At 52.4% G+C, this 24,654-nt stretch overlaps 1 protein-coding gene across 1 annotated transcript in view; it reads right to left on the bottom strand.

Annotated features, from left to right (window-relative positions):
* cplane1 (ciliogenesis and planar polarity effector 1) overlaps positions 1–24,654 on the bottom strand; it is a 341,103-nt gene that overhangs the window by 268,072 nt on the left and 48,377 nt on the right. Inside the window, exons 10-15 of the mRNA XM_086002590.1 lie at positions 23,364–23,619; positions 18,722–18,856; positions 15,085–15,839; positions 14,041–14,252; positions 1,648–1,728; positions 1,224–1,373 (exon numbers count right to left, since the gene is read on the bottom strand). Of these exons, the coding sequence (XP_085858716.1) occupies positions 1,224–1,373; positions 1,648–1,728; positions 14,041–14,252; positions 15,085–15,839; positions 18,722–18,856; positions 23,364–23,619 (1,589 nt within the window). The remainder of the gene's footprint in view (positions 1–1,223; positions 1,374–1,647; positions 1,729–14,040; positions 14,253–15,084; positions 15,840–18,721; positions 18,857–23,363; positions 23,620–24,654) is intronic.

Below are 24,654 nucleotides of genomic sequence, written 5' to 3'. Positions count from 1 at the left end.
CCCACACCCCTCACTGTAACACCGTGATACCACACACCCCTCACTGTAACACCGTGATACCCCACACCCCTCACTGTAACACTCTGATATACCCCACACCCCTCACTGTAACACCGTGATACCCCACACCCCTCACTGTAACACCGTGATACCACACACCCCTCACTGTAACACTGTGATACCCCACAGCCCTCACTGGAACACTGATATACCCCACACCCCTCACTGGAACACTCTGATATACCCCACACCCCTCACTGTAACACTGTGATATACCCCACACCCCTCACTGTAACACTGATATACCCCACACCCCTCACTGTAACACCGTGATACCGCACATCCCTCACTGTAACACCGTGATACCCCACACCCCTCACTGTAACACCGTGACACCCCACACCCCTCACTGTAACACCGTGATACCCCACACCCCTCACTCTAACACCGTGATACCCCACACCCCTCACTGTAACACTGTGATACCCCACACCACTCACTGTAACACCGTGAAACCCCACACCCCTCACTGTAACACCGTGATACCCCACACCCCTCACTGTAACACCGTGATACCCCACACCTCACTGTTAACCGTGACACCCCACACACCTCACTGTAACACTGTGATACTCCACACCCCTCACTGTAACACTGTGATACCCCACACCCCTCACTGTAACACCGTGATATCCCACAACGCTCACTGTAACACTGTGATACCCCACACCCCTCACTGGAACACTCCGATATACCCCACACCCCTCACTGTAACACTGATATACCCCACACCCCTCACTGTAACACCGTGATACTCCACACCCCTCACTGTAACACTCTGATATACCCCACACCCCTCACTGTAACACCGTGATACTCCACACCCCTCACTGTAACACCGTGATACCCCACACCCCTCACTGTAACACCGTGATACCCCACACCACTCACTGTAACACCGTGAAACCCCACACCCCTCACTGTAACACCGTGATACCCCACACCCCTCACTGTAACACTCTGATATACCCCACACCCCTCACTCTAACACTGTGATACCCCACACCCCTCACTGTAACACCGTGATACCCCACGCCCCTCACTGTAACACTGTGATACCCCACACCCCTCACTGTAACACCGTGATACCCCACGCCCCTCACTGTAACACTCTGATATACCCCACATTCCTCAAGGTATAACTGGGCATCTTGGCATCTCACCTGAAGAAATCTCTGGCCCCTCTCGGTTCAGTATCTGTCTCACAAGCTGTTCACAAAGGTCCTGGGCAGCACTCAGATTGTAGAGGTAGAGGTGAGTGTAGAGAATGGCCAGGCTGTATCGAGTTTGCAGGTAAGTCACTCTCCCCCCATCTGTAATCAAAAGATTCAATGAAGAGAGCACAACGCTGAGCCTCATCCACTGACCAGAACTCAGTGCAGCCATGCAACCCAGACAGAACGAGACAGCAAGAAAGAATGAGGAGGGAAGAGGAAGATAAGCGGTGGGGGGAGGGTCAGGGCCGGGAGGAGGAGAAATGAAAGTTGGGCGTTTGACAAAAGTGAGGAACATCCCAGGCAAGAATCGACAGAATGCCCCTGCTACACCAGACCAGGAGAGGTGGTGCTGCAGCGTGGGTCCTCTTACCTCTGCCCATCTCCTCCTGAAGTGCAGCCCTCCAGATCTGCACGGACTCCAGGTATGAGCCTAGAAGGAAGTGCTCCTCACCTGCAAACAAGAGACAGACAGCAGTGAAAAGTCAGCCTTTATTTACTGTTAGAATCTTGGGATGATTGGTGGGCCGTAATCATGGGCTGCTACAGGGAGCACCGGTTTGATATTCGCCTACTTCAGAGGGTTGTTAAGGTGTGGGGACTGGAGAACACATAGGCCAGACCGGGTAAGGACAGCAGCCTTCCTTCCCTGAAGTGAGGAGAGATTGGGTAGATTGGGTTTATATTCGCTGGAGTTTAGAAGAATGAGAGGGGATCTCACTGAAACTTATAAAATTCTAACAGGACTAGACAGACTAGATGCAGGAAGGATGTTCCCGATCGCCGGGGAGTCCAGAACCAGGGGTCACAGTCTAAGGATAAGGGGTAAGCCATTTAGGACTGAGATGAGGAGGAATTTCTTCACCCAGAGAGTGGTGAACCTGTGGAATTCTCTACCACAGAAGGCAGTGGAGGCCAATTCATTAAATATATTCAAGAAGGAGTTAGATATATTTCTTGAGGCTAAAGGGATCAAGGGTTATGGGGAGAAAGCAGGGACAGGGTACTGAATTTGGATGATCAGCCATGATCTCATTAAATGGCGGAGCAGGCTCGAAGGGCCGAATGGCCTACTCCTGCTCCTATCTTCTATGTTTCTAAAGGAGATGAGTGAACCAGTTGGCTTTTTACAATCCGATAGCTTCATGGCCACTTTTACTGACACCAGATTTTTATTTCATAGAGTCATTAGAGTTATACAGCACAGAAAGAGGCCCTTCGGCCCATCATGTCTGCACCGGCCATCAAGCCCTGTCTAATCTAATCCCATTTTCCAGCACTTGGTCCCTAGCCTTGTATGCTATGGCGTTTCAAGTGCTCATCCAAATGCTTCTTGAATGTTGTGAGAGTTCCTGCCTCCACAACCCTTTCAGGCAGTGAGTTCCAGATTCCAACCACCCTCTGGGTGAAAAAGTTTTCCCTCAAATCCCCTCTAAACCTCCTGCCCCTTACCTTGAATCTATGCCCCCTGGTTATTGACCCCTCTACTAAGGGGAAAAGTTCCTTTCTATCTACCCTATCTATGCCCCTCATAATTTTGTACACCTCAATCAGGTCCCCCCTCAGCCTTCTCTGCTCCAAGGAAAACAACCCCAGCCTGTCCAGTCTTTCTTCATAGCTGAAGCGCTCCAGCCCAGGTAACATCCTGGTGAATCTCCTCTGCACCCTCTCCAAAGCAATCACATCCTTCCTATAGTGTGGCGACCAGAACTGCACACAGTACTCCAGCTGTGGCCTAACTAGCGTTTTGTACAGCTCCATCATAACCTCCCTGCTCTTATATTCTATGCCTCGGCTAATGAAGGCAAGTATCCTATATGCCTTTTTAACCACCTTATCTACCTATCCTGCTGCCTTCAGGGATCTATGTACATGCACACAAAGGTCCCTCTGATCCTCTGTCCTTCCTAGGGTCCGACAATTCATTGTGTATTCCCTTGCCTTGTTAGTCCTCCCAAAATGCATCGCCTCACACTTTTCAGGGTTAAATTCCATTTGCCACTGTTCTGCCCATCTGACCAACCCGTCTATATCGTCCTGTAGCCTGAGGCTTCCCTCCTCGCTACTTACCACTCCACCAATTATCGTATCATCTGCGAACTTACTGATCATACCTCCTACATTCATATCTAAAGCATTAATGTACACTACAAACAGCAAAGGACCTAGCACCAATCCCTGCGGTACATCACTGGACACAGGCTTCCAGTCACAAAAACAACCTTCGACCATCACCCTCTGCCTCCTGCCACGAAGCCAATTTTGGATCCAATGTGCCAAATTGCCCTGGATCCCATGGGCTCTTACCTTCTTGACCAGTCTCCCATGTGGGACTTTGTCAAAAGCCTTACTGAAGTCCATGTAGATTACATCAACTGCACTACCCTCATCCACACACCTAATCACCCCCTCGAAAAATTCAATCAAATTGGTTAGACATGATCTCCCCCTGACAAAGCCATGCTGACTATCCCTGATTAATCCTTGCCTCTCCAAGTGGAGACTAATTCTGTCCCTCAGAATTTTTTCCAATAATTTCCCTACCACTGATGTTAGGCTCACTGGCCTGTAATTCCCTGGTTTATCCCTGCTACCCTTCTTGAATAATGGTGCTACGTTAGCTGTCCTCCAGTCCTCTAGCACATCCCCTGTGGCCAGAGAGGTTCTGAAAATTTGTGTCAGAGCCCCTGCAATCTCCTCCCTTGCCTCACGCGGATTTCCAGATTCTTTTAAACTGAATTCAAATTCATAAGCTGCCCACGGTGGGATTTCAACTCACTTTCTCTGGATTATTACTCCAGCAATTGAACCACTACTCTACAGTAACAACCTAGAATCGATCAGCAGCCTGGAGGTGCAGTGGGTAAAACAGCATGCCAACACTCCGTGTGGGTGCAGTCTTGAGTGAGATATTGGAGGACATGAGAAGACAATAAGGCAAGGAGCCTGTGGCTCTCATTCAGTGTGAAGGAGCATGGGGCGAGGCATCGGGTGCAGACTGGGGCGAGGTGTGGGGCACAGACTGGTGTCGGGCACAGACTGGGCAAGGTGTGGGGCACAGACTGGTGTCAGGCACAGACTGGGGCGAGGTGTAGGGCACAGACTGGTGTCGGGCACAGACTGGGGCGAGGTGTGGGGCTCAGACTGGTGTCGGGCACAGACTGGGGCAAGGTGTAGGGCACAGACTGGTATCGGGCACAGACTGGGGCGAAGTGTCGGGCTCAGACTGGTGTCGGGCACAGACTGGGGCAAGGTGTAGGGCACAGACTGGTATAGGGCACAGGCTGGGGCGAGGTGTAGGGTACAGACTGGGGTGAGGTGTCGGGCACAGACTGGTGTCGGGCACAGACTGGGCAAGGTGTGGGGCACAGACTGGTGTCAGGCACAGACTGGGGCGAGGTGTAGGGCACAGGCTGGTGTCGGGCAGAGACTGGGCAAGGTGTGGGGCACAGACTGGTGTCAGGCACAGACTGGGGCGAGGTGTAGGGCACAGACTGGTATCGGGCACAGACTGGGGCGAAGTGTCGGGCTCAGACTGGTGTCGGGCACAGACTGGGGCAAGGTGTAGGGCACAGACTGGTATCGGGCACAGGCTGGGGCGAGGTGTAGGGCACAGACTGGGGTGAGGTGTCGGGCACAGACTGGTGGCGGGCACAGACTGGGGCGAGGTGTAGGGCACAGACTGGGGTGAGGTGTCGGGCACAGACTGGTGTCGGGCACAGACTGGGGCGAGGTGTAGGGCACAGACTGGTGTCGGGCACAGACTGGGACAAGGTGTAGGGCACAGACTGGGACAAGGTGTAGGGCACAGACTGGTGTCGGGCACAGACTGGGGCGAGGTGTAGGGCACAGACTGGTGTCGGGCACAGACTGGGGCGAGGTGTAGGGCACAGACTGGTGTAGGGCACAGACTGGGACAAGGTGTAGGGCACAGACTGGGACAAGGTGTAGGGCACAGACTGGTGTAGGGCACAGACTGGTGTCGGGCACAGACTGGGGCGAGGTGTAGGGCACAGACTGGGGCGAGGTGTAGGGCACAGACTGGGGTGAGGTGTCGGGCACAGACTGGTGTCGGGCACAGACTGGTGTCGGGCACAGACTGGGGCGAGGTGTAGGGCACAGACTGGGGCGAGGTGTAGGGCACAGACTGGGGCGAGGTGTAGGGCACAGACTGGGGTGAGGTGTCGGGCACAGACTGGTGTCGGGCACAGACTGGTGTCGGGCACAGACTGGGGCGAGGTGTCGGGCACAGACTGGGGCGAGGTGTCGGGCACAGACTGGTGTCGGGCACAGACTGGTGTAGGGCACAGACTGGGGCGAGGTGTAGGGCACAGACTGGTGTCGGGCACAGACTGGGGCGAGGTGTAGGGCACAGACTGGTGTCGGGCACAGACTGGTGTAGGGCACAGACTGGGGCGAGGTGTAGGGCACAGACTGGTGTCGGGCACAGACTGGGGCGAGGTGTAGGGCACAGACTGGTGTAGGGCACAGACTGGGGCGAGGTGTAGGGCACAGACTGGTGTCGGGCACAGACTGGTGTAGGGCACAGACTGGGGCGAGGTGTAGGGCACAGACTGGTGTCGGGCACAGACTGGGGCGAGGTGTAGGGCACAGACTGGTGTCGGGCACAGACTGGGGCGAGGTGTAGGGCACAGACTGGTGTAGGGCACAGACTGGGGCGAGGTGTGGGGCACAGACTGGTGTCGGGCACAGACTGGGGCAAGGTGTGGGGCTCAGACTGGTGTAGGGCACAGACTGGGGCAAGGTGTGGGGCACAGACTGGTGTAGGGCACAGACTGGGGCAAGGTGTGGGGCACAGACTGGTGTAGGGCACAGACTGGAGCAAGGTGTGGGGCTCAGACTGGTGTAGGGCACAGACTGGTGTCGGGCACAGACTGGTGTCGGGCACAGACTGGTGTCGGGCACAGACTGGTGTCGGGCACAGACTGGGGCGAGGTGTAGGGCACAGACTGGGGCGAGGTGTAGGGCACAGACTGGTGTAGGGCACAGACTGGGGCGAGGTGTCGGGCACAGACTGGGGCGAGGTGTAGGGCACAGACTGGTGTAGGGCACAGACTGGTGTCGGGCACAGACTGGTGTCGGGCACAGACTGGTGTAGGGCACAGACTGGGGCGAGGTGTAGGGCACAGACTGGGGCGAGGTGTAGGGCACAGACTGGTGTAGGGCACAGACTGGGGCGAGGTGTAGGGCACAGACTGGTGTAGGGCACAGACTGGTGTCGGGCACAGACTGGTGTCGGGCACAGACTGGTGTCGGGCACAGACTGGGGCGAGGTGTAGGGCACAGACTGGGGCGAGGTGTAGGGCACAGACTGGGGCGAGGTGTAGGGCACAGACTGGGGCGAGGTGTAGGGCACAGACTGGGGCGAGGTGTAGGGCACAGACTGGGGCGAGGTGTCGGGCACAGACTGGGGCGAGGTGTAGGGCACAGACTGGGGCGAGGTGTAGGGCACAGACTGGGGCGAGGTGTAGGGCACAGACTGGGGCGAGGTGTAGGGCACAGACTGGGGTGAGGTGTAGGGCACAGACTGGTGTAGGGCACAGACTGCAGCCAGTCAGTGGAGGTTCATGGGGAACCGGCTCCTGGGGATCATTACTGGATGTTTTGACCCAACTTCAGCTGTTAACACACGGCGAGCGTTGCTCATTTACAGAACACAGCACACATCCCACTACTGGGACACTGGGGTGCGCGCCGACACTGACAAGAGGACACGTCAAAATGTGTCCTGTTGGGTTTTCTCTCCCCCTACCTTGATTTATGTTGGAGAATGGTTCTCAATCGACAGTCCCCTAACACACTCAGCCACACAGACACCGACCTTCCAACAGCAGGCACTGCACAATGACCAGGAGCAGGAATCTGGCCTGATTTTACCCCCTCACACCCAGGGGGGTTTCCAGCTATCTTAGCACAAACCCAACTAAGTTCATCTCATAGAGCAAGGAGCAGGCATGAACTGGGCACCTTCCTGGTCTCACAGAGCAGGGAGCAGGCATGAACTGGGCACCGTCCTGGTCTCACAGAGCATGGAGCAGGCATGAACTGGGCACCTTCCTGGTCTCACAGAGCATGGAGCAGGCATGAACTGGGCACCTTCCTGGTCTCACAGAGCAGGGAGCAGGCATGAACTGGGCACCTTCCTGGTCTCACAGAGCAGGGAGCAGGCATGAACTGGGCACCTTCCTGGTCTCACAGAGCATGGAGCAGGCATGAACTGGGCACCTTCCTGGTCTCACAGAGCAGGGAGCAGGCATGAACTGGGCACCTTCCTGGTCTCAGAGTGCATGGAGCAGGCATGAACTGGGCACCTTCCTGGTCTCACAGAGCATGGAGCAGGCATGAACTGGGCACCTTCCTGGTCTCACAGAGCATGGAGCAGGCATCAACTGGGCACCTTCCTGGTCTCACAGAGCAAGGAGCAGGCATGAACTGGGCACCTTCCTGGTCTCACAGAGCAAGGAGCAGGCATGAACTGGGCACCGTCCTGGTCTCACAGAGCAGGGAGCAGGCATGAACTGGGCACCTTCCTGGTCTCACAGAGCAGGGAGCAGGCATGAACTGGGCACCTTCCTGGTCTCACAGAGCAGGGAGCAGGCATGAACTGGGCACCTTCCTGGTCTCACAGAGCAGGGAGCAGGCATGAACTGGGCACCTTCCTGGTCTCACAGAGCATGGAGCAGGCATGAACTGGGCACCTTCCTGGTCTCACAGAGCAAGGAGCAGGCATGAACTGGGCACCTTCCTGGACTCACAGAGCATGGAGCAGGCATGAACTGGGCACCTTCCTGGTCTCAGAGTGCAGCTTCAATAATGGAGCCATGGACAGGCTGGGGGTGGGGGAGAGCAACCATTACAAGATTAATCGTCTCACTTTTCTTTTCTAGCTCAATAACAAAATTATTTTTTGCGTATGTTCCTACTGCCTGCACAACACAACATTCAAGCGACACTGTCCCATCAAACACTCCCAGGGCAGGTACAGCACGGGTTAGATACAGAGTAAAGCTCCCTCTACACTCTCCCATCAAACACTCCCAGGGCAGGTACGGCACGGGTTAGATACAGAGTAAAGCTCCCTCTACACTATCCCATCAAACACACCTATGGCAGGTACAGCACGGGTTAGATACAGAGTAAATCTCCCTCTGCACTGTCCCGTCAGACTCTCCCAGATCAGGTACAGCACGGGTTAGATACAGAGTAAATCTCCCTCTACACTGTCCCATCAAACACTCCCAGGGCAGGTACAGCACGGGTTAGATACAGAGTAAAGCTCCTTCTACACTGTCCCATCAAACACACCCGAGACAGGTACAGCACGGGTTTGATACAGAGTAAAGCTCCCTCTACACCATCCCATGAAACACTCACAGGGCAGGTACAGCACGGGTTAGATACAGAGTAAAGCTCCCTCTACACTATCCCATCAAACACTCCCAGGACAGATACAGCATAGGTTAGATACAGAGTACAGCACGGGTTAGATACAGAGTAAAGCTCCCTCTACACCGTCCCATCAAACACTCCCAGGGCAGGTACAGCACGGGTTAGATACACAGTAAAGCTCCCTCTACACTGTCCAATCAAACACTCCCGGTAGATACAGAGTAATGCTCCCTCTACACTGTCCAATCAAACACTCCCAGGGCAGGTACAGCACGGATTAGATACAGAGTAAAGCTCCCTCTACACCATCCCATCAAACACTCCCAGGGCAGGTGCAGCACGGGTTAGATACAGAGTAAAGCTCCCTCTACACTCTCCCATCAAACACACCCAGGGCAGGTACAGCACGGGTTAGATACAGAGTAAAGCTCCCTCTACACTCTCCCATCAAACACACCCAGGGCATACCAACCGAGGCATACCAACTCAGCAGTGGGGAGAGAGGTAAAAAGTAATCAGAGTGTGACGTCACCAGGGAGCAGGTAAGTGATTGGTTGGTGAGTATTTCGCTTTTTTAAATTTTAACTCTGTAGTTTATAGTTACTAGGGTCTTTTCTGGTATAGCAGGGACTGTTGGTAGACTATACAAGCGCCTTAGAGATATCGTTAATTGGTGATAGTGAATTAATTTAAATTAATTAAAGGGTAAGTCATGCCAGGAGAGCCCAGCCCCGTGTTATGCTCCTCTTGCTCTATGTGGGAATTCAGGGACACTGCCAGTGCCCCTGATGACCACGTGTGCCGGAAATGCATCCAGCTGCAGCTACTAGCAGACCGCATTGAGGCGCTGGAGCTGCGGGTGGATGGGTTGTTGAGCATTCACGATGCTGAGAGGGTCGTGGATAACACGTTTAGTGAGTTGGTCACACCGCAGGGTAGGGCTGCACAGGAAGAAAGGAAATGGGTGACCACCAGGCGGAGCAATAGAAGCAGGCAGGTAGTGCAGGAGACCCCTGTGACCATTCCCCTCTCAAACAGGTATACCGATTTGGATACTGTTGAGGGGGATGACTCACCAGGGGAAGGCAGCAGCAGCCAACTTCCTGGCACTGGGGGTGCTCCTGCTGCCCAGGAAGGGAGGAAAAAGAGTGGGAGAGCAATAGTGGTAGGGGATTCTATAGTAAGGGGAACAGATAGGCGTTTCTGTGGCCGTAGACGTGAATCCAGGATGGTTTGTTGCCTCCCTGGTGCCAGGGTCAAGGATGTCACTGAGCGGCTGCAGGGCATTCTGGAGGGGGAGGGTGAACAGCCAGAGGTCGTGGTCCACATTGGTACCAACAACATAGGTAAAAAGAGGGATGAGGTCCTGCAGCAAGAATTTAGGGAGCTAGGTGGAAGATTAAAGAGCAGGACCTCAAAGGTTGTAATCTCTGGATTACTCTCGGTGCCACGTGCTAGTGAGTATAGGAATAGGAAGATAGAACAGATGAATGCGTGGCTAAAGGGATGGTGCAGGAGGGAGGGCTTTAGTTTCCTGGATCACTGGGTCTGCTTCTGGGAAAGGTGGGACTTGTACAAGTCGGACGGTTGACACCTGAACCAGAGGGGGACCAATATCCTTGCGGGGAGGTTTGCTAGCACTGCTGGGGGGGGTTTAAACTAACTTGGCAGGGGGATGGGATACAGAGTGGAATTATAGTAGGGGGTGATTTACAGCCAAATACGGAGGAAAAAACAAGTCAGCTGGGAAGGCAGAGCAAATATGTGAAGGCAAAAGGGAATATGGCAAGGCTGGAAGGCATTTATTTTAATGCAAGGAGTCTTGCAAATAAGATGCATGAACTGAAGTTGTTGTTGAACTGAAGTTGTTGTTGAACACATGGGAGTACGATATTGTTGCTATCACGGAGACATGGTTGAGGGAGGGTCAGGACTGGCAGCTCAATATTCCGGGGTATAGAATCTTCAGGCGAGACAGAGGGGGGTGTAAAAGGGGAGGGGGTGTTGCAATATTAATTAAGGAATCAATTACTGCTGTAAGGAGGGATGATATATTAGCGGGTTCCTCTAATGAGGCCATTTGGGTAGAACTTAAAAACAAAAAGGGGGCAAGCACTTTGCTGGGAGTGTACTATAGGCCCCCAAACAGTCAGGGGGAGATAGAGGAACAGATATGTAGGCAAATCTCAGAGAAGTGCGAAAATAATAGGGTAATAATAGTGGGGGATTTCAACTTCCCCAATATTAATTGGGATAGTCAGAGTGTGAAAGGCTTAGAGGGTGCAGAATTCTTAAAGTGCATCCAGGAGAGCTTTTTGAGCCAACATGTAGAAAGTCCTACGAGAGAGGGGGCGGTACTGGACCTAATTCTAGGGAATGTAGCCGGGCAAGTGGTGGAAGTGTCAGTAGGAGAGCATTTTGGCGACAGTGACCATAATTCGGTGAGATTTAAGGTGGTCATGGAAAAAGACAAAGACGGCCCGGAAATAAGGGTTCTAAATTGGGGAAAGGCCGATTTTAATATGATAAGGCAGGATCTGGCCAAAGTGGACTGGGAGCAGCTACTTATAGGAAAATCCACATCAAAGCAGTGGGAGACTTTCAGAAGGGAAATAGAGAGAGTACAACACCAACATGTTCCTGTAAAGGTCAAGGGTGGGACCAACAAGCAAAGGGAACCTTGGATGACAAGGGATATACAAAAATGCATAAGGAAAAAAAAGGGGGCTTTTGGCAGTTACAAAAGACTAAAGACGGAGGAAGCCCTAGAGGAGTATAAAAAGTGCAGGGGCATACTTAAAAAAGAAATTAGGAGGGCAAGGAGGGGCCATGAAATAACACTGGCGAGCAAAATAAAGGAAAATCCTAAGATGTTTTATAAGTATATTAAGGGCAAGAGGATAACCAGGGAAAGGGTAGGGCCCATTAGGGACCAAAATGGCAATCTGTGTGTGGAGCCAGATGATGTAGGCGGGGTTTTAAATGAATTTTTTGCATCTGTGTTCACTATGGAGAAAGACGATGTAGACATAGAAATCGGGCAAGGGGACTGTGACATACTTGAACATATTAGCATCGAGAGGGAGGAGGTACTAGCAGTTCTAGCCGGCCAAAAAGTGGATAAATCCCCAGGCCCGGACGAGATGTATCCCAGGCTGTTGTGTGAGGCAAAGGAGGAGATTGCAGGGGCTCTGACACAAATTTTCAGAACCTCTCTGGCCACAGGGGATGTACCAGAGGACTGGAGAACAGCTAACGTAGTACCATTATTCAAGAAGGGTAGCAGGGACAAACCAGGGAATTACAGGCCAGTGAGCCTAACATCTGTGGTAGGGAAATTATTGGAAAAAATTCTGAGGGACAAAATTAGTCTCCACTTGGAGAGGCAAGGATTAATCGGGGATAGTCAGCATGGCTTTGTCAAGGGTAAATCATGTCTGACCAATCTGATTGAATTTTTCGAGGGGGTGACTAGGTGTGTGGATGAGGGAAATGCTGTGGATGTGGTTTACATGGATTTCAGTAAAGCTTTTGACAAAGTCCCGCATAGGAGACTGGTCAAGAAGGTAAGAGCCCATGGGATCCAGGGTGCCTTGGCACGTTGGATCCTAAACTGGCTGAGTGGCAGGAGGCAGAGGGTGATGGTCGAAGGTTGCTTTTGTGACTGGAAGCCTGTGTCCAGTGGGGTACCTCAGGGATCGGTGCTGGGACCCTTGCTGTTTGTGATCTACATAAATGATTTGGATGAGAATGTAAAAGGTATGATCAGTAAGTTCGCAGATGACACGAAAATTGGTGGGGTGGTAAATTGCGAGGAGGAAAGCCTCAGGCTACAGGACGATATAAACGGGTTGGTCAGATGGGCGGAAAAGTGGCAAATGGAATTTAACCCTGAAAAGTGCGAGGTGATGCATTTTGGACGGACAAATAAGGCAAGGGAATACACAATGAGTGGTAGGACCCTAGGAAGTACAGAGGGTCAGAGGGACCTTGGTGTACATGTACATAGATCCCTGAAGGCAGCGGAACAGGTAGATAAGGTGGTTAAAAAGGCATATGGGATACTTGCCTTCATTAGCCGAGGCATAGAATATAAGAGCAGGGAGGTTATGATGGAGCTGTACAAAACGCTGGTGAGGCCACAGCTGGAGTACTGTGTGCAGTTCTGGTCGCCTCACTATAGGAAGGATGTGACTGCTTTGGAGAGGGTGCAGAGAAGATTCACCAGGATGTTACCTGGGATGGAGTGCCTCAGCTATGAAGAAAGACTGGACAGGCTGGGGTTGTTTTCCTTGGAGCAAAGAAGGCTGAGGGGGGACCTGATTGAGGTGTACAAAATGATGAGGGGCATAGATAGGGTAGATAAAGAGGAACTTTTCCCCTTAGTAGGGGGGTCAATAACAAGGGGGCATAGATTCAAGGTAAGGGGCAGGAGGTTTAGAGGGGATTTGAGGAGGAACTTTTTCACCCAGAGGGTGGTTGGAATCTGGAACTCCCTGCCTGAAAGGGTGGTAGAGGCAGGAACCCTCATAACATTCAAGAAGCATTTGGATGAGCACTTGAAATGCCACTGCATACAAGGCTATGGACCAAATGCTGGAAAATGGGATTAGACTGGACAGGGATTGATGGTCGGTGCAGACACGATGGGCCGAAGGGCCTCTTTCTGTGCTGTATAACTCTATGACTCCCAGGGCAGGTACAGCACGGGTTAGATACAGAGTAAAGCTCCCTCTACACTGTCCCATCAAACACACCCAGGGCAGGTACAGCACGGCTTAGATACAGAGTAAAGCTCCCTCTACACTGTCCCATCACACACTCCCAGAGCAGGTGCAGCACGGGTTAGATACAGAGTAAAGCTCCCTCTACACTGTCCCATCACACACTCCCAGGGCAGGTACAGCACGGGTTAGATACAGAGTAAAGCTCCCTCTACACCGTCCCATCAAACACTCCCAGGGCAGGTACAACACGGGTTAGATACAGAGTAAAGCTCCCTCTACACCGTCCCATCAAACACTCCCAGAGCAGGTACAGCACGGGTTAGATACAGAGTAAAGCTCCCTCTACACTGTCCCATCAAACACTCCCAGGACAGGTACAGCACGGGTTAGATACAGAGTAAAGCTCCCTCTACACTGTCCCATCAAACACTCCCAGGGCAGGTACAGCACGGGGTTAGATACAGAGTAAAGCTCCCTCTACACTGTCCCATCAAACACTCCCAGGGCAGGGACAGCACGGGTTAGATACAGAGTAAAGCTCCCTCTACACTGTCCCATCAAACACTCCCAGGTACAGCTCAGAATCAGGGTATTTTCCTTTGTTACTGATGTTCATTTAATCCCCTTACCTGCGAGAGGTTTGAGCTGCCGGTTTGGTCCCAGTTTCTCTCCCATGGTCTGTAAGGCTGCCTGGATCTGGGAGAGGTGTGATGTTAAGGTGGCCTCCTCCCGTTGAAGCCTCTTCTTGGAGTTGCCTCTGCTCGATCGTTGTCGGAGCTTCCGGAGACGGGAATGGTGCTGCAATGTATGCTGGTACAACAGGCGCCAGGTGAAGGCCAACCTGCACCAACAAGGCACAACCCAATGTTATGGAAACATTCACATCAATAGCCCCACTGCCTGAAAAAATCAACTCGCCTTCCCAGCAATACTGCCCTGCCCTTTAACTGTCCCCAAACCATTGCCCCTCTTACACTGTCCCTCATCAAACCATTTCCCCCCTCTTACACTGTCCCTCATCAAACCACTGCCCCCTCTTACACTGTCCCTCATCAAACCATTGCCCCCTCTTACACTGTCCCTCATCAAACCATTGCCCCCTCTTACACTGTCCCTCATCAAACCATCCCCCTCTTACACTGTCTCTCATCAAACCATTGCCCCCTCTTACACTGTCCCTCATCAAACCATTGCCCCCTCTTACACTGTCCCTCATCAAACCATTCCCCCTCTTACACTGTCCCTCATCAAACCATTGCCCCCTCTTACACTGTCCCTCATCAAACCATTGCCCCTGTTACACTGTCCCTCATCAAACCACTGCCCCCTCTTACACTGTCCCTCATCAAACCATCCCCCTCTTACACTGTCCCTCATCAAACCATTCCCCCTCTTACACTGTCCCTCATCAAACCATTGCCCCCTCTTACACTGTCCCTCATCAAACCATTGCCCCCTCTTACACTGTCCCTCATCAAACCATTGCCCCCCTTACACTGTCCCTCATCAAACCATTGCCCCCTCTTACACTGTCCCTCATCAAACCATCCCCCCAATCCCCCTCACTAACGAAGGAACTGCAGGACTGCACCGGATGAAATCTAATGTATTGATTAGTGAGCTGTGTTCCTGTGTGGCGATGGTTTACATGGACCACTGGGCTCTGCTCCTACCTGTGTGATGGCTGCTGAACGGTTTGCACAGTTTGAGATGGCAGCTCCAGTAGCGTGAGGGCAGACTTCTTCTCCCTGGGATCTGCTGGATGGAACACAGGCGCTCGAAGAGAGTCAGTCACCATGTCCCCAGGAAGATCTGGGGAGGCCTGGGATTGCAGAGCGTACACTGCGTCCAGATGCACAGAAGCCAGCTTAAGTACCAAGAGACTGCTGAGGAGTGACTGAGAGAACGACGCTGGTCCCAGCTTCTGAGAGAGGATTAACTTCACAATGTCTGCCGAGAGCCTCACCGCGTGTGCCAGTGAGTGCTTGTGCACCGTGTCCCAGTACAAGACAGTCAGAAAGTAGCGCAGGAGCTGCAACGTCCTGTAGGTCCCGGGGCTCCTTCGCAGGGCTTTCTTCACCAGTTTATTCTTCATGTTTATGACCGAACTCGGGAGAGTGGTTGGGGCAAATGGAAGCAGGCGGGCAAACTGCAGGAAGGCCCAAACCGTGTACTGAAGCAGCAGGTCCCTGTCCTCTAGCCCCTTCACAGAAACCCCCATGCTCCAGGCTGTCAACAGGCCGTTCTGGATCCGTCTGAATTTGGCCTCAAGGTGGTCTGCTTGTCCCCCCTGCTTGGCGTGGAGGGTGTCGAACATGGAGGCGAACTCCAGGCGGCCCTGCTCCATGGTGCTGGGATTGGAGATCTGGGACCCTGGGCAGTCAGCAGGGCACGGAGCAGCATCATCAGAATCAGCACCTTCATCGGCCTGCAGAATGAAAGCAGATAAAACTACAGCAAGGACAGAAGCACAGCAGCTCCGTCAGGACCTGGGAGGGGAAAGGGCAGCTGCAGGATTTGGGTAAAATCCCTCATTAGCCCCACTGCAGGACCTCAGCACATAGTCTAGGCTGGCACTCCAGTGCAGTACAGGATCAGAGGTGCCGTGCTTTGGGTAAGATGTTAAAGGAAGATCCTACCTGCCTGTTCCTGTGGATATTAACGATCCCATGGCAGTATTGGAAGAGCAGGGAGTTCTGGCCAGCATTCCTTCCTCAACCAACACCATCAAAAACAGATCAACTGCTCATCCATAGAAACATAGAAGATAGGAGCAGGAGTAGGCCATTCGGCCCCTCGAGCCTGCTCCGCCATTCAATGAGATCATGGCTGATCATCCAAATTCAGTACCCGGTCCCTGCCTTCTCCCCATATCCCTTGATCCCTTTAGCCTTAAGAAATATATCCAACTCCTTCTTGAATATATTTAATGAATTGGCCTCTACTGCCTTCTGTGGTAGAGAATTCCACAGGTTCACCACTCTCTGGGTGAACCTGTGCACATCTCACCGCTGTGCACAAAAACGTCTGCCTCATTTGCCTCCAACAGTCACAGTACTTTGAAGTCAGTCATTCTACCTGAAGTTCTTTGAAATGTTAGAGAAACATAGTAAGAACTTGCGCGCACACAGTTGCTTTCACACCCTCAGGATATCCCAAAGCGCTTCACAGCCAAGGAACTACATGTGAAGTGTAATCACTGTGGTTTTGTGGGAAAACGCTGCAGTCTATTTGTGTCCCAATAACAGAAATCAGCAAAATGACCAGATGAGGGGCTAGATTTTCCACCCGCCCCTGCCGACGTTTGGGTGGATGTGGAGTGAGTCAATGTTGAGGCCCACTGATGGAGGCGCTCTGCCCATATTTGGGTGGGCAGGTGAAAATGGATGGGACTGCGGGAAGCTCTGCCTCGGGCCCTGGTGCCCAGCCATGGACGATCAGCAGAGGGTGTTCTTTGGAAAGTGGGCTGTGCAAACACTCACACAGGTCCCAACAGTGCAGCCTAGATTTTATTGGCAAGCAACTCAGGTCTGTCCTCTTGCTGCCACAAGCCCCCCACCCTCCCCCCGCCGAAGCCCTCTGCATGAAGTCTCCGCCCCAGTCTGGTGCAACCCCTTAGCAAAGGCCAGGGAGCCCGTCTCCTGCGGAGCAAATGACCCGGGGCTGGAAATGCAGCCGGGGTCAGGGGTGATCTCCAGGTGGGCAGATGTCCCATTTCACCCAACTGGAGACGGGTCCCCGAGGAATAATCCAGGCCAGTGTTTTTTAGTGGCATTGGCCTGGATTAATAATCCAGAGAACGTGTCTGAGAATTTGAATTCAGTTTAAACAAAACTGGAAATAAAGTCACCGTGAAGCTGTGGGATTGTCATAAAATCCCAAATGGTTCACTAACGTCCTTAGCGGAAGGAAACCTGCCATCCTAAACATAGAAACATAGAAGATAGGAGCAGGAGTAGGCCATTCGGCCCCTCGAGCCTGCTCCGCCATTCAATGAGATCATGGCTGATCATCCAAATTCAGTACCCGGTCCCTGCCTTCTCCCCATATCCCTTGATCCCTTTAGCCTTAAGAAATATATCCAACTCCTTCTTGAATATATTTAATGAACTGGCCTCCACCGCCCTCTGTGGCAGAGAATTCCACAGGTTCACCACTCTCTGGGTGAAGAAATTCCTCCTCATTTCTGTCCTAAATGGCTTACCCCTTATCCTTAGACTGTGACCCCTGGTTCTGGACTCCCCGACCATCGGGTACATCCTCCCTGCATCTAGCCTGTCCAGTCCTGTCAGAATTTTATAAGTTTCAATGAGATCCCCTCTCATTCTTCTAAACTCCAGCGAGTACAAGCCCAATCGTCCCAATCTCTCCTCATACATCATTCCTGCCATCCCACGTATCAGCCTGGTGAATCTTCGCTGAACTCCTTCCATGGCAAGAATATCCTTCCTCAGATAAGGCGACCAAAACTGCACACTATACTCAAGATGTGGTCTCACCAAGGCCCTGTACAACTGCAGGAAGACATCCTTGTTCTTGTACTCAAACCCTCTCGCTACGAAGGCCAACATACCATTTGCCTTCTTAACCGCCTGCTGCACCTGCATGCTTACCTTCAGCGACTGGTGCACCAGGACACCCAGGTCTCGTTGCACTTCCCCTTCTCCCAATCTATTGCCATTCAGATAACAATCTGCCTTCCTGTTTTTGCCACCAAAGTGGATAACCTCACATTTATCCACGTTATATTGCATCTGCCATGCTTCTGCCCAATCACCCAACCTGTCCAAATCATAAGTTTCTCGGCATCCTCCTCACAGCACACATGCCCACCCAGCTTTGTGTCGTCTGCAAATTTGGAGTCCTTACCCGGTCTGGGCCCATCTGTGACTCCAGTCCCCACACCAACAGCCAACACTGGTCGTCACTTCTTAATATGAGAATGTCCTCAGGGCTCACTCGCATCTCCTGTATGAGAGAAGATGAGTGAACAAGGCATGATCTCCCCTCCAGAGCCACAGTAAACACACAAACCGCCACCGTGAAGTGTAGAGCAAACTACAATGCTGCAGTACCCATGTTGTGCCAGCAGAGACACTGCTGCACTCGTTCACTGGGCCCTGGAGTGGCAGTGAGCTAGTACCCGGTCACTGTATAACTCTGTAAAGTGATTTCCATGCAGCTTCTCTCATACAGGAGGTGGGGGTGAGCCCCGAGGACATTCTCACATTAAGCAGTGACGAGCAGTGTTAGCACAGAGACAAGCACTTTGCCACTTGGACAGCGGAGCTGTGCTGACGTGAGCTTTACCTGACCACCTGCTGGTGTCTCGTCCTGTAAGAATGGAGGGGATGTCCACGTCCCAGGCTCCTGCGTCCCCCATCCCTGCAAGACACTTCTTCTCAGGGAGGACATGGGCTGCAAACAGCACTTCAGGTCTTTGTGCTGCAAATAGAACAGACAGATAGACCAGAGAGAGTCAGCATGGATTACAAGCATACAAACAATGATGGACAGGTAAAGACCCTCTGGTCCAACCAGCCTGTCCCACAGAATTGCGCTACCTTGTGTATCACAATATATACACCCCACCCCAAACCATGGGATCTCCTGGGAGAGGCAAAAAAAATAAAAACCCAGGCCAATTTAGAGTCACGGGGGAAACATTCGGTTGATTAGCGCCTCCCGTTAGCGGGACACAAAGCAACTAGCGCCCTGGCGCAGCGATGTTTGCGCCACTCGCGAAATTGACCAGACATTTTGCGGCAGCGCTGAACACCACCGCCACCATCTCCTGCGCCGGCAGATCGTGACATCAGTCGAGCGTGCAACGCCCCGGACTGGAAATTATTGAGTGGCACCCCCTGCCTTACCGCCTGCCGCTAGCAACAACAGGTAGAGGGGAACTTTTTGCAGTCGGGAAAGGACTGGGGGGAGCGCTATTTAAAGGCGACCGCTTCCTGCCTTTTTTTGTCGGCGACATTTTTGCACCACGCATTCTGAGAGAGAGAGAGAGAGACTTCTGGAGAGATTCAACGCTGTGTGAAGGAGTTTTGGGTACTGAGCAGCACTTTGCAGGTTCATTTTGATTTGACCTTCCTTGTATCGATTTAGAAGAGACTGTGGGGGCTGCACTCTGAGCTCTTTCCCTGGGCCTCTCCATTGTTCTTTCCAGCAGGTTTGATGTACAGGTCTCTCCAGGCCGAGATTCAAGGCTGCAATGAGCAGGCTGTGGCTGGAGAGCAAAATCAACCCTCCCCTTTAAGAACTGGCCGGCACCAGTGTGTCTGTGTTCCATTGCAAACTGACATCACATGAGCTTCGCCAGCGCTCTGAAGTAGCGCCTCACTCCTCGGCGTTAGCACCTTAAGAGAGGTGTGTAGCGCCTGATTTAGTGCTCCAATCACCTCCAGGGGCAATAGAGGCCAAGTTTGCAGTCGGAGGCAATAATTAGCGGCAGGCACTAAGCTTTGCGCCCGGCCGATAATTGCACCCCAAATGGGGCGATACTGAATTTCTCCCCCATAGAGTCATAACGGCACAGAAGAAGGCCATTTGGCCCATCGAGTCCATGCTGGCTCTCTGTACAGCAATCCAGTCAGTCCCATTCCCCCGAAAATTTGGGAAAAGAAAATCTGGGAAATTCCTCAACCAACTCATCTGGGCATTGGAAACTAGTCCAGGAGATCACTCTGGCCCTGAATTCTCAGCAGTACCTACTTTCTGTAAGAGGTGATCTCCAACCTAGCCAGAAACAAATCCAGCTCTCACTTGAAGGAATTCAGCAAATCAGCATCCACCGCACAAGACGGCAGCCTGTTCCAGAGGCCCACTATTCTCTGGGGAAAAAAACACCTCCTGACATCTAACCTGGATCCGGCCTTGTACAAATTGTGTCCCTGGTCCTCCCGAGTGAAGGTAGGTCATGTCTGACTAATCCACTGACATTTTTTGAGGAGGTCACTAGCGTGGTGGACAGGGGAGTGTCTATGGATGTTTCAATTTGGATTTCCAGAGGGCATTTGTAAAAATCAAAGCGCACGGAATTGGAGGTAATAGTGTGATTTGGGTCGGTAATTGGTTTGGGTGGTAGAGAGTCGGGATAAAGGGTTTGTTCTTTGATTGGCGGAATGTGGAAAGTGATGTTCCCCAGGGATCTGTACTGGGACCTCCGCTTTTCACCATATATATTAAATGACTTGCATGAGGAAATAGAGAGTTGTATATCCAAGTTTGCAGATGGCAATAAGTTAAGAGGCACAGTAAAATGTCCGCCATAAACGTTCAAGTCTGTGTCCTTTGGATACAAGGGAGCGGAGATGGGGTTGTACCAGGGTGAGAGAGGGTAATGGTTTTAATGGGGACAGGGGCATCAAAAGTGGAGGTGAGGGTGTGATTGAGCAGATCGGGAGCTGCAGAAATGCCGTGGTGAATGGCAGGCCAAAGGCAATTAGAAGTTGCTGTAATAACTGACTTGGAGGGAGAGTGTTTTCCCAGGGCAGACACAGAAGGAAGTAGGATTGGGAATGGGAAGGGGGATGTGAGTGGAGAGGGATACAAGGAAGTGGTACTCCTGTTCCTATGTTTCTATCTCAGTATTAAAGGAGACATACTACTGTATACAGTCACTGTCTCAGAATATAAGGAGACACGCCGCGGGACACACGCACTATCAGGAGACACATCGCGGGACACACGCACTATCAGGAGACACACTGCGGGACACACTCACTATCAGGAGACACACTGCGGGACACACTCACTATCAGGAGACACACTGCGGGACACACTTACTATCAGGAGACACGCTGCGGGACACACTCACTATCAGGAGACACACTGCGGGACACACTCACTATCAGGAGACACACTGCGGGACACACTCACTATCAGGAGACACACTGCGGGACACACAGACACTATCAGGAGACACACCGCGGGACACACTCACTATCAGGAGACACGCTGCGGGACACACTCACTATCAGGAGACACACTGCGGGACACACTCACTATCAGGAGACACTGCGGGACACACTCACTATCAGGAGACACGCCGTGTGACACACTCACTATCAGGAGGCACTGCGGGACACACGCACTATCAGGAGACACACTGCGGGACACACTCACTATCAGGAGACACTGCGGGACACACTCACTATCAGGAGACACACTGCGGGACACACAGACATTATCAGGAGACACACTGCGGGACACACGCACTATCAGGAGACACACTGCGGGACACACAGACACTATCAGGAGACACACTGCGGGACACACAGACACTATCAGGAGACACACCGCGGGACACACTCACTATCAGGAGACACACTGCGGGACACACTCACTATCAGGAGGCACTGCGGGACACACTCACTATCAGGAGACACACTGCGGGACACACTCACTATCAGGAGACACACTGCGGGACACACTCACTATCAGGAGGCACACTGCGGGACACACTATCAGGAGACACACTGCGGGACACACTCACTATCAGGAGACACACTGCGGGACACACTCACTATCAGGAGACACACTGCGGGACACACTCACTATCAGGAGACACACTGCGGGACACACTCACTATCAGGAGACACACTGCGGGACACACAGACACTATCAGGAGACACACTGCGGGACACACAGACACTATCAGGAGACACACTGCGGGACACACTCACTATCAGGAGACACACTGCGGGACACACTCACTATCAGGAGGCACTGCGGGACACACTCACTATCAGGAGACACACTGCGGGACACACAGACACTATCAGGAGACACACTGCGGGACACACAGACACTATCAGGAGACACACTGCGGGACACACTCACTATCAGGAGGCACACTGCGGGACACACTCACTATCAGGAGACACACTGCGGGACACACAGACACTATCAGGAGACACACTGCGGGACACACTCACTATCAGGAGACACACTGCGGGACACACTCACTATCAGGAGGCACACTGCGGGACACACTCACTATCAGGAGACACACTGCGGGACACACAGACACTATCAGGAGACACACTGCGGGACACACAGACACTATCAGGAGACACACTGCGGGACATACTCACTATCAGGAAACACACTGCTGTACACACACTCACTATCAGGAGACACATCGCGGGACACACTCACTATCAGGAGGCACACTGCGGGACACACTATCAGGAGACACACTGCGGGACACACTCACTATCAGGAGACACACTGCGGGACACACTCACTATCAGGAGACACACTGCGGGACACACAGACACTATCAGGAGACACACTGCGGGACATACTCACTATCAGGAGACACACCGCGGGACACACTCACTATCAGGAAACACACTGCTGTACACACACTCACTATCAGGAGACACACCGCGGGACACACTCACTATCAGGAGACACACCGCGGGACACACTCACTATCAGGAGACACACTGCAGGACACACTCACTATCAGGAGGCACACTGCGGGACACACACATACTATCAGGAGACACACCGCGGGACACACTCACTATCAGGAGACACACCGCGGGACACACTCACTATCAGGAGACACACTGCAGGACACACTCACTATCAGGAGGCACACTGCGGGACACACACATACTATCAGGAGACACACCGCGGGACACACTCACTATCAGGAGACACACCGCGGGACACACTCACTATCAGGAGACACACTGCGGGACACACTCACTATCAGGAGCCACACCGCGGGACACACTCACTATCAGGAGACACACTGCAGGACACACTCACTATCAGGAGACACACCGCGGGACACACTCACTATCAGGAGACACACTGCGGGACACACTCACTATAAAGAGACACACCGCGGGACACACTCACTATCAGGAGACACACTGCGGGACACACTCACTATCTCAGTATTTAAGGTCTCCGACTAGTTCTGTACCTCAGAGCTCATCAGTGAGTGCCGTACATCATCCAGACCCTGAGTCACCTCCAGCAGCAGGGTCTTCAGAACGGACGAAGCAGAAACATTCTCTGCAAAACGCAGCACAGTAAACATGTAACCATCGGATACGATGAGGTAGGGTAAGCGAGGGTGAGCTGCTAGCGAGAACCGCTGTCTCATTGGGTCATTTTCAGAGGTAGAGGAGCCAGCAGACAGTGTAGGATCGGCGCTCAAAAGCAGGGACTGAGGTTGTCTGTAAAACAGTACGACATTAAATAAAACACATACACTGTCCCATCAAACTCTTCCAGGACAGGGACAGTGCGGGTTAGATACAGAGCACCCAGATAGTGTAAAGGAGCAATTACGCTACTTAGTGCATTTTATAGGCCACCAAATAGTGGGAAGGAGAATGAGGAGCAGATTTGCAAATAAATTACTGAGCGGTACTAGAACAATAGATTAATAATGGGAGAATTTAACTGCCCCACTATTGAATGGGGCAGTGATTGTGTTAAAGACAGAGGAGAAAGAATTTCTGAAGTGTGATCAGGAGTATGTTTTCTGCCCAATGAGGAAGGAGGCATTGCTGGATCTAGTCCTGAGAAATGAGGTGAGTCAAGTGGAAACTGTCACAGTTGGACAGCATCTCGGGGATCGTGATCAAAGTATTTGTTTCATTCTGGGATGTGGGCGTCGCTGGCAAGGCCAGCATTTATTCCTTATCCCTAATTGCCCTCGAGAAGGTGGTGGTGAGCCGCCTTCTTGAACCGCTGCAGTCCGTGTGGTGAAGGTACTCCCACAGTGCTGTTAGGGAGGGAGTTCCAGGATTTTGACCCAGCATCGATGAAGGAACGGCTGATATATTTTCATGTCAGGATGGTGTGTGACTTGGAGGTGGTGGTGTTCCCAGGCGCCTGCTGCCCTTGTCCTTCTAGGTGGAAGAGGTCGCGGGTTTGGGAGGTGCTGCTGAAGAAGCCTTGGCGAGTTGCTGCAGTGCATCTTGTAGATGGTACACACTGCAGCCACGGTGCGCCGGTGGTGAAGGGAGTGAATGTTTAAGGTGGTGGATGGGGTGCCAATCGAGCGGGCTGCTTTGTCTTCGATGGTGCCAGGCTTCTTGAGTGTTGTTGGAGCTGCACTCATCCAGGCAAGTGAAGAGTATTCCATCACACTCCTGATTTGTTCCTTGTAGATGGTGGAAAGGCTTTGGGGAGTCAGGAGATGAGACACTTGCTGCAGAATACTCAGCCTCTGACCACTGTATTTATGCAGCTGGTCCAGTTAA

This window comes from Somniosus microcephalus, chromosome 1 (assembly GCF_052327205.1).
Source record: "Somniosus microcephalus isolate GS21.2 chromosome 1, FLI_Smic_1.0, whole genome shotgun sequence".
NCBI lineage: Eukaryota > Metazoa > Chordata > Chondrichthyes > Squaliformes > Somniosidae > Somniosus > Somniosus microcephalus.
Note: the sequence above shows the minus strand (reverse complement) of the source record. Positions and strands in the feature narration are given on the sequence as shown.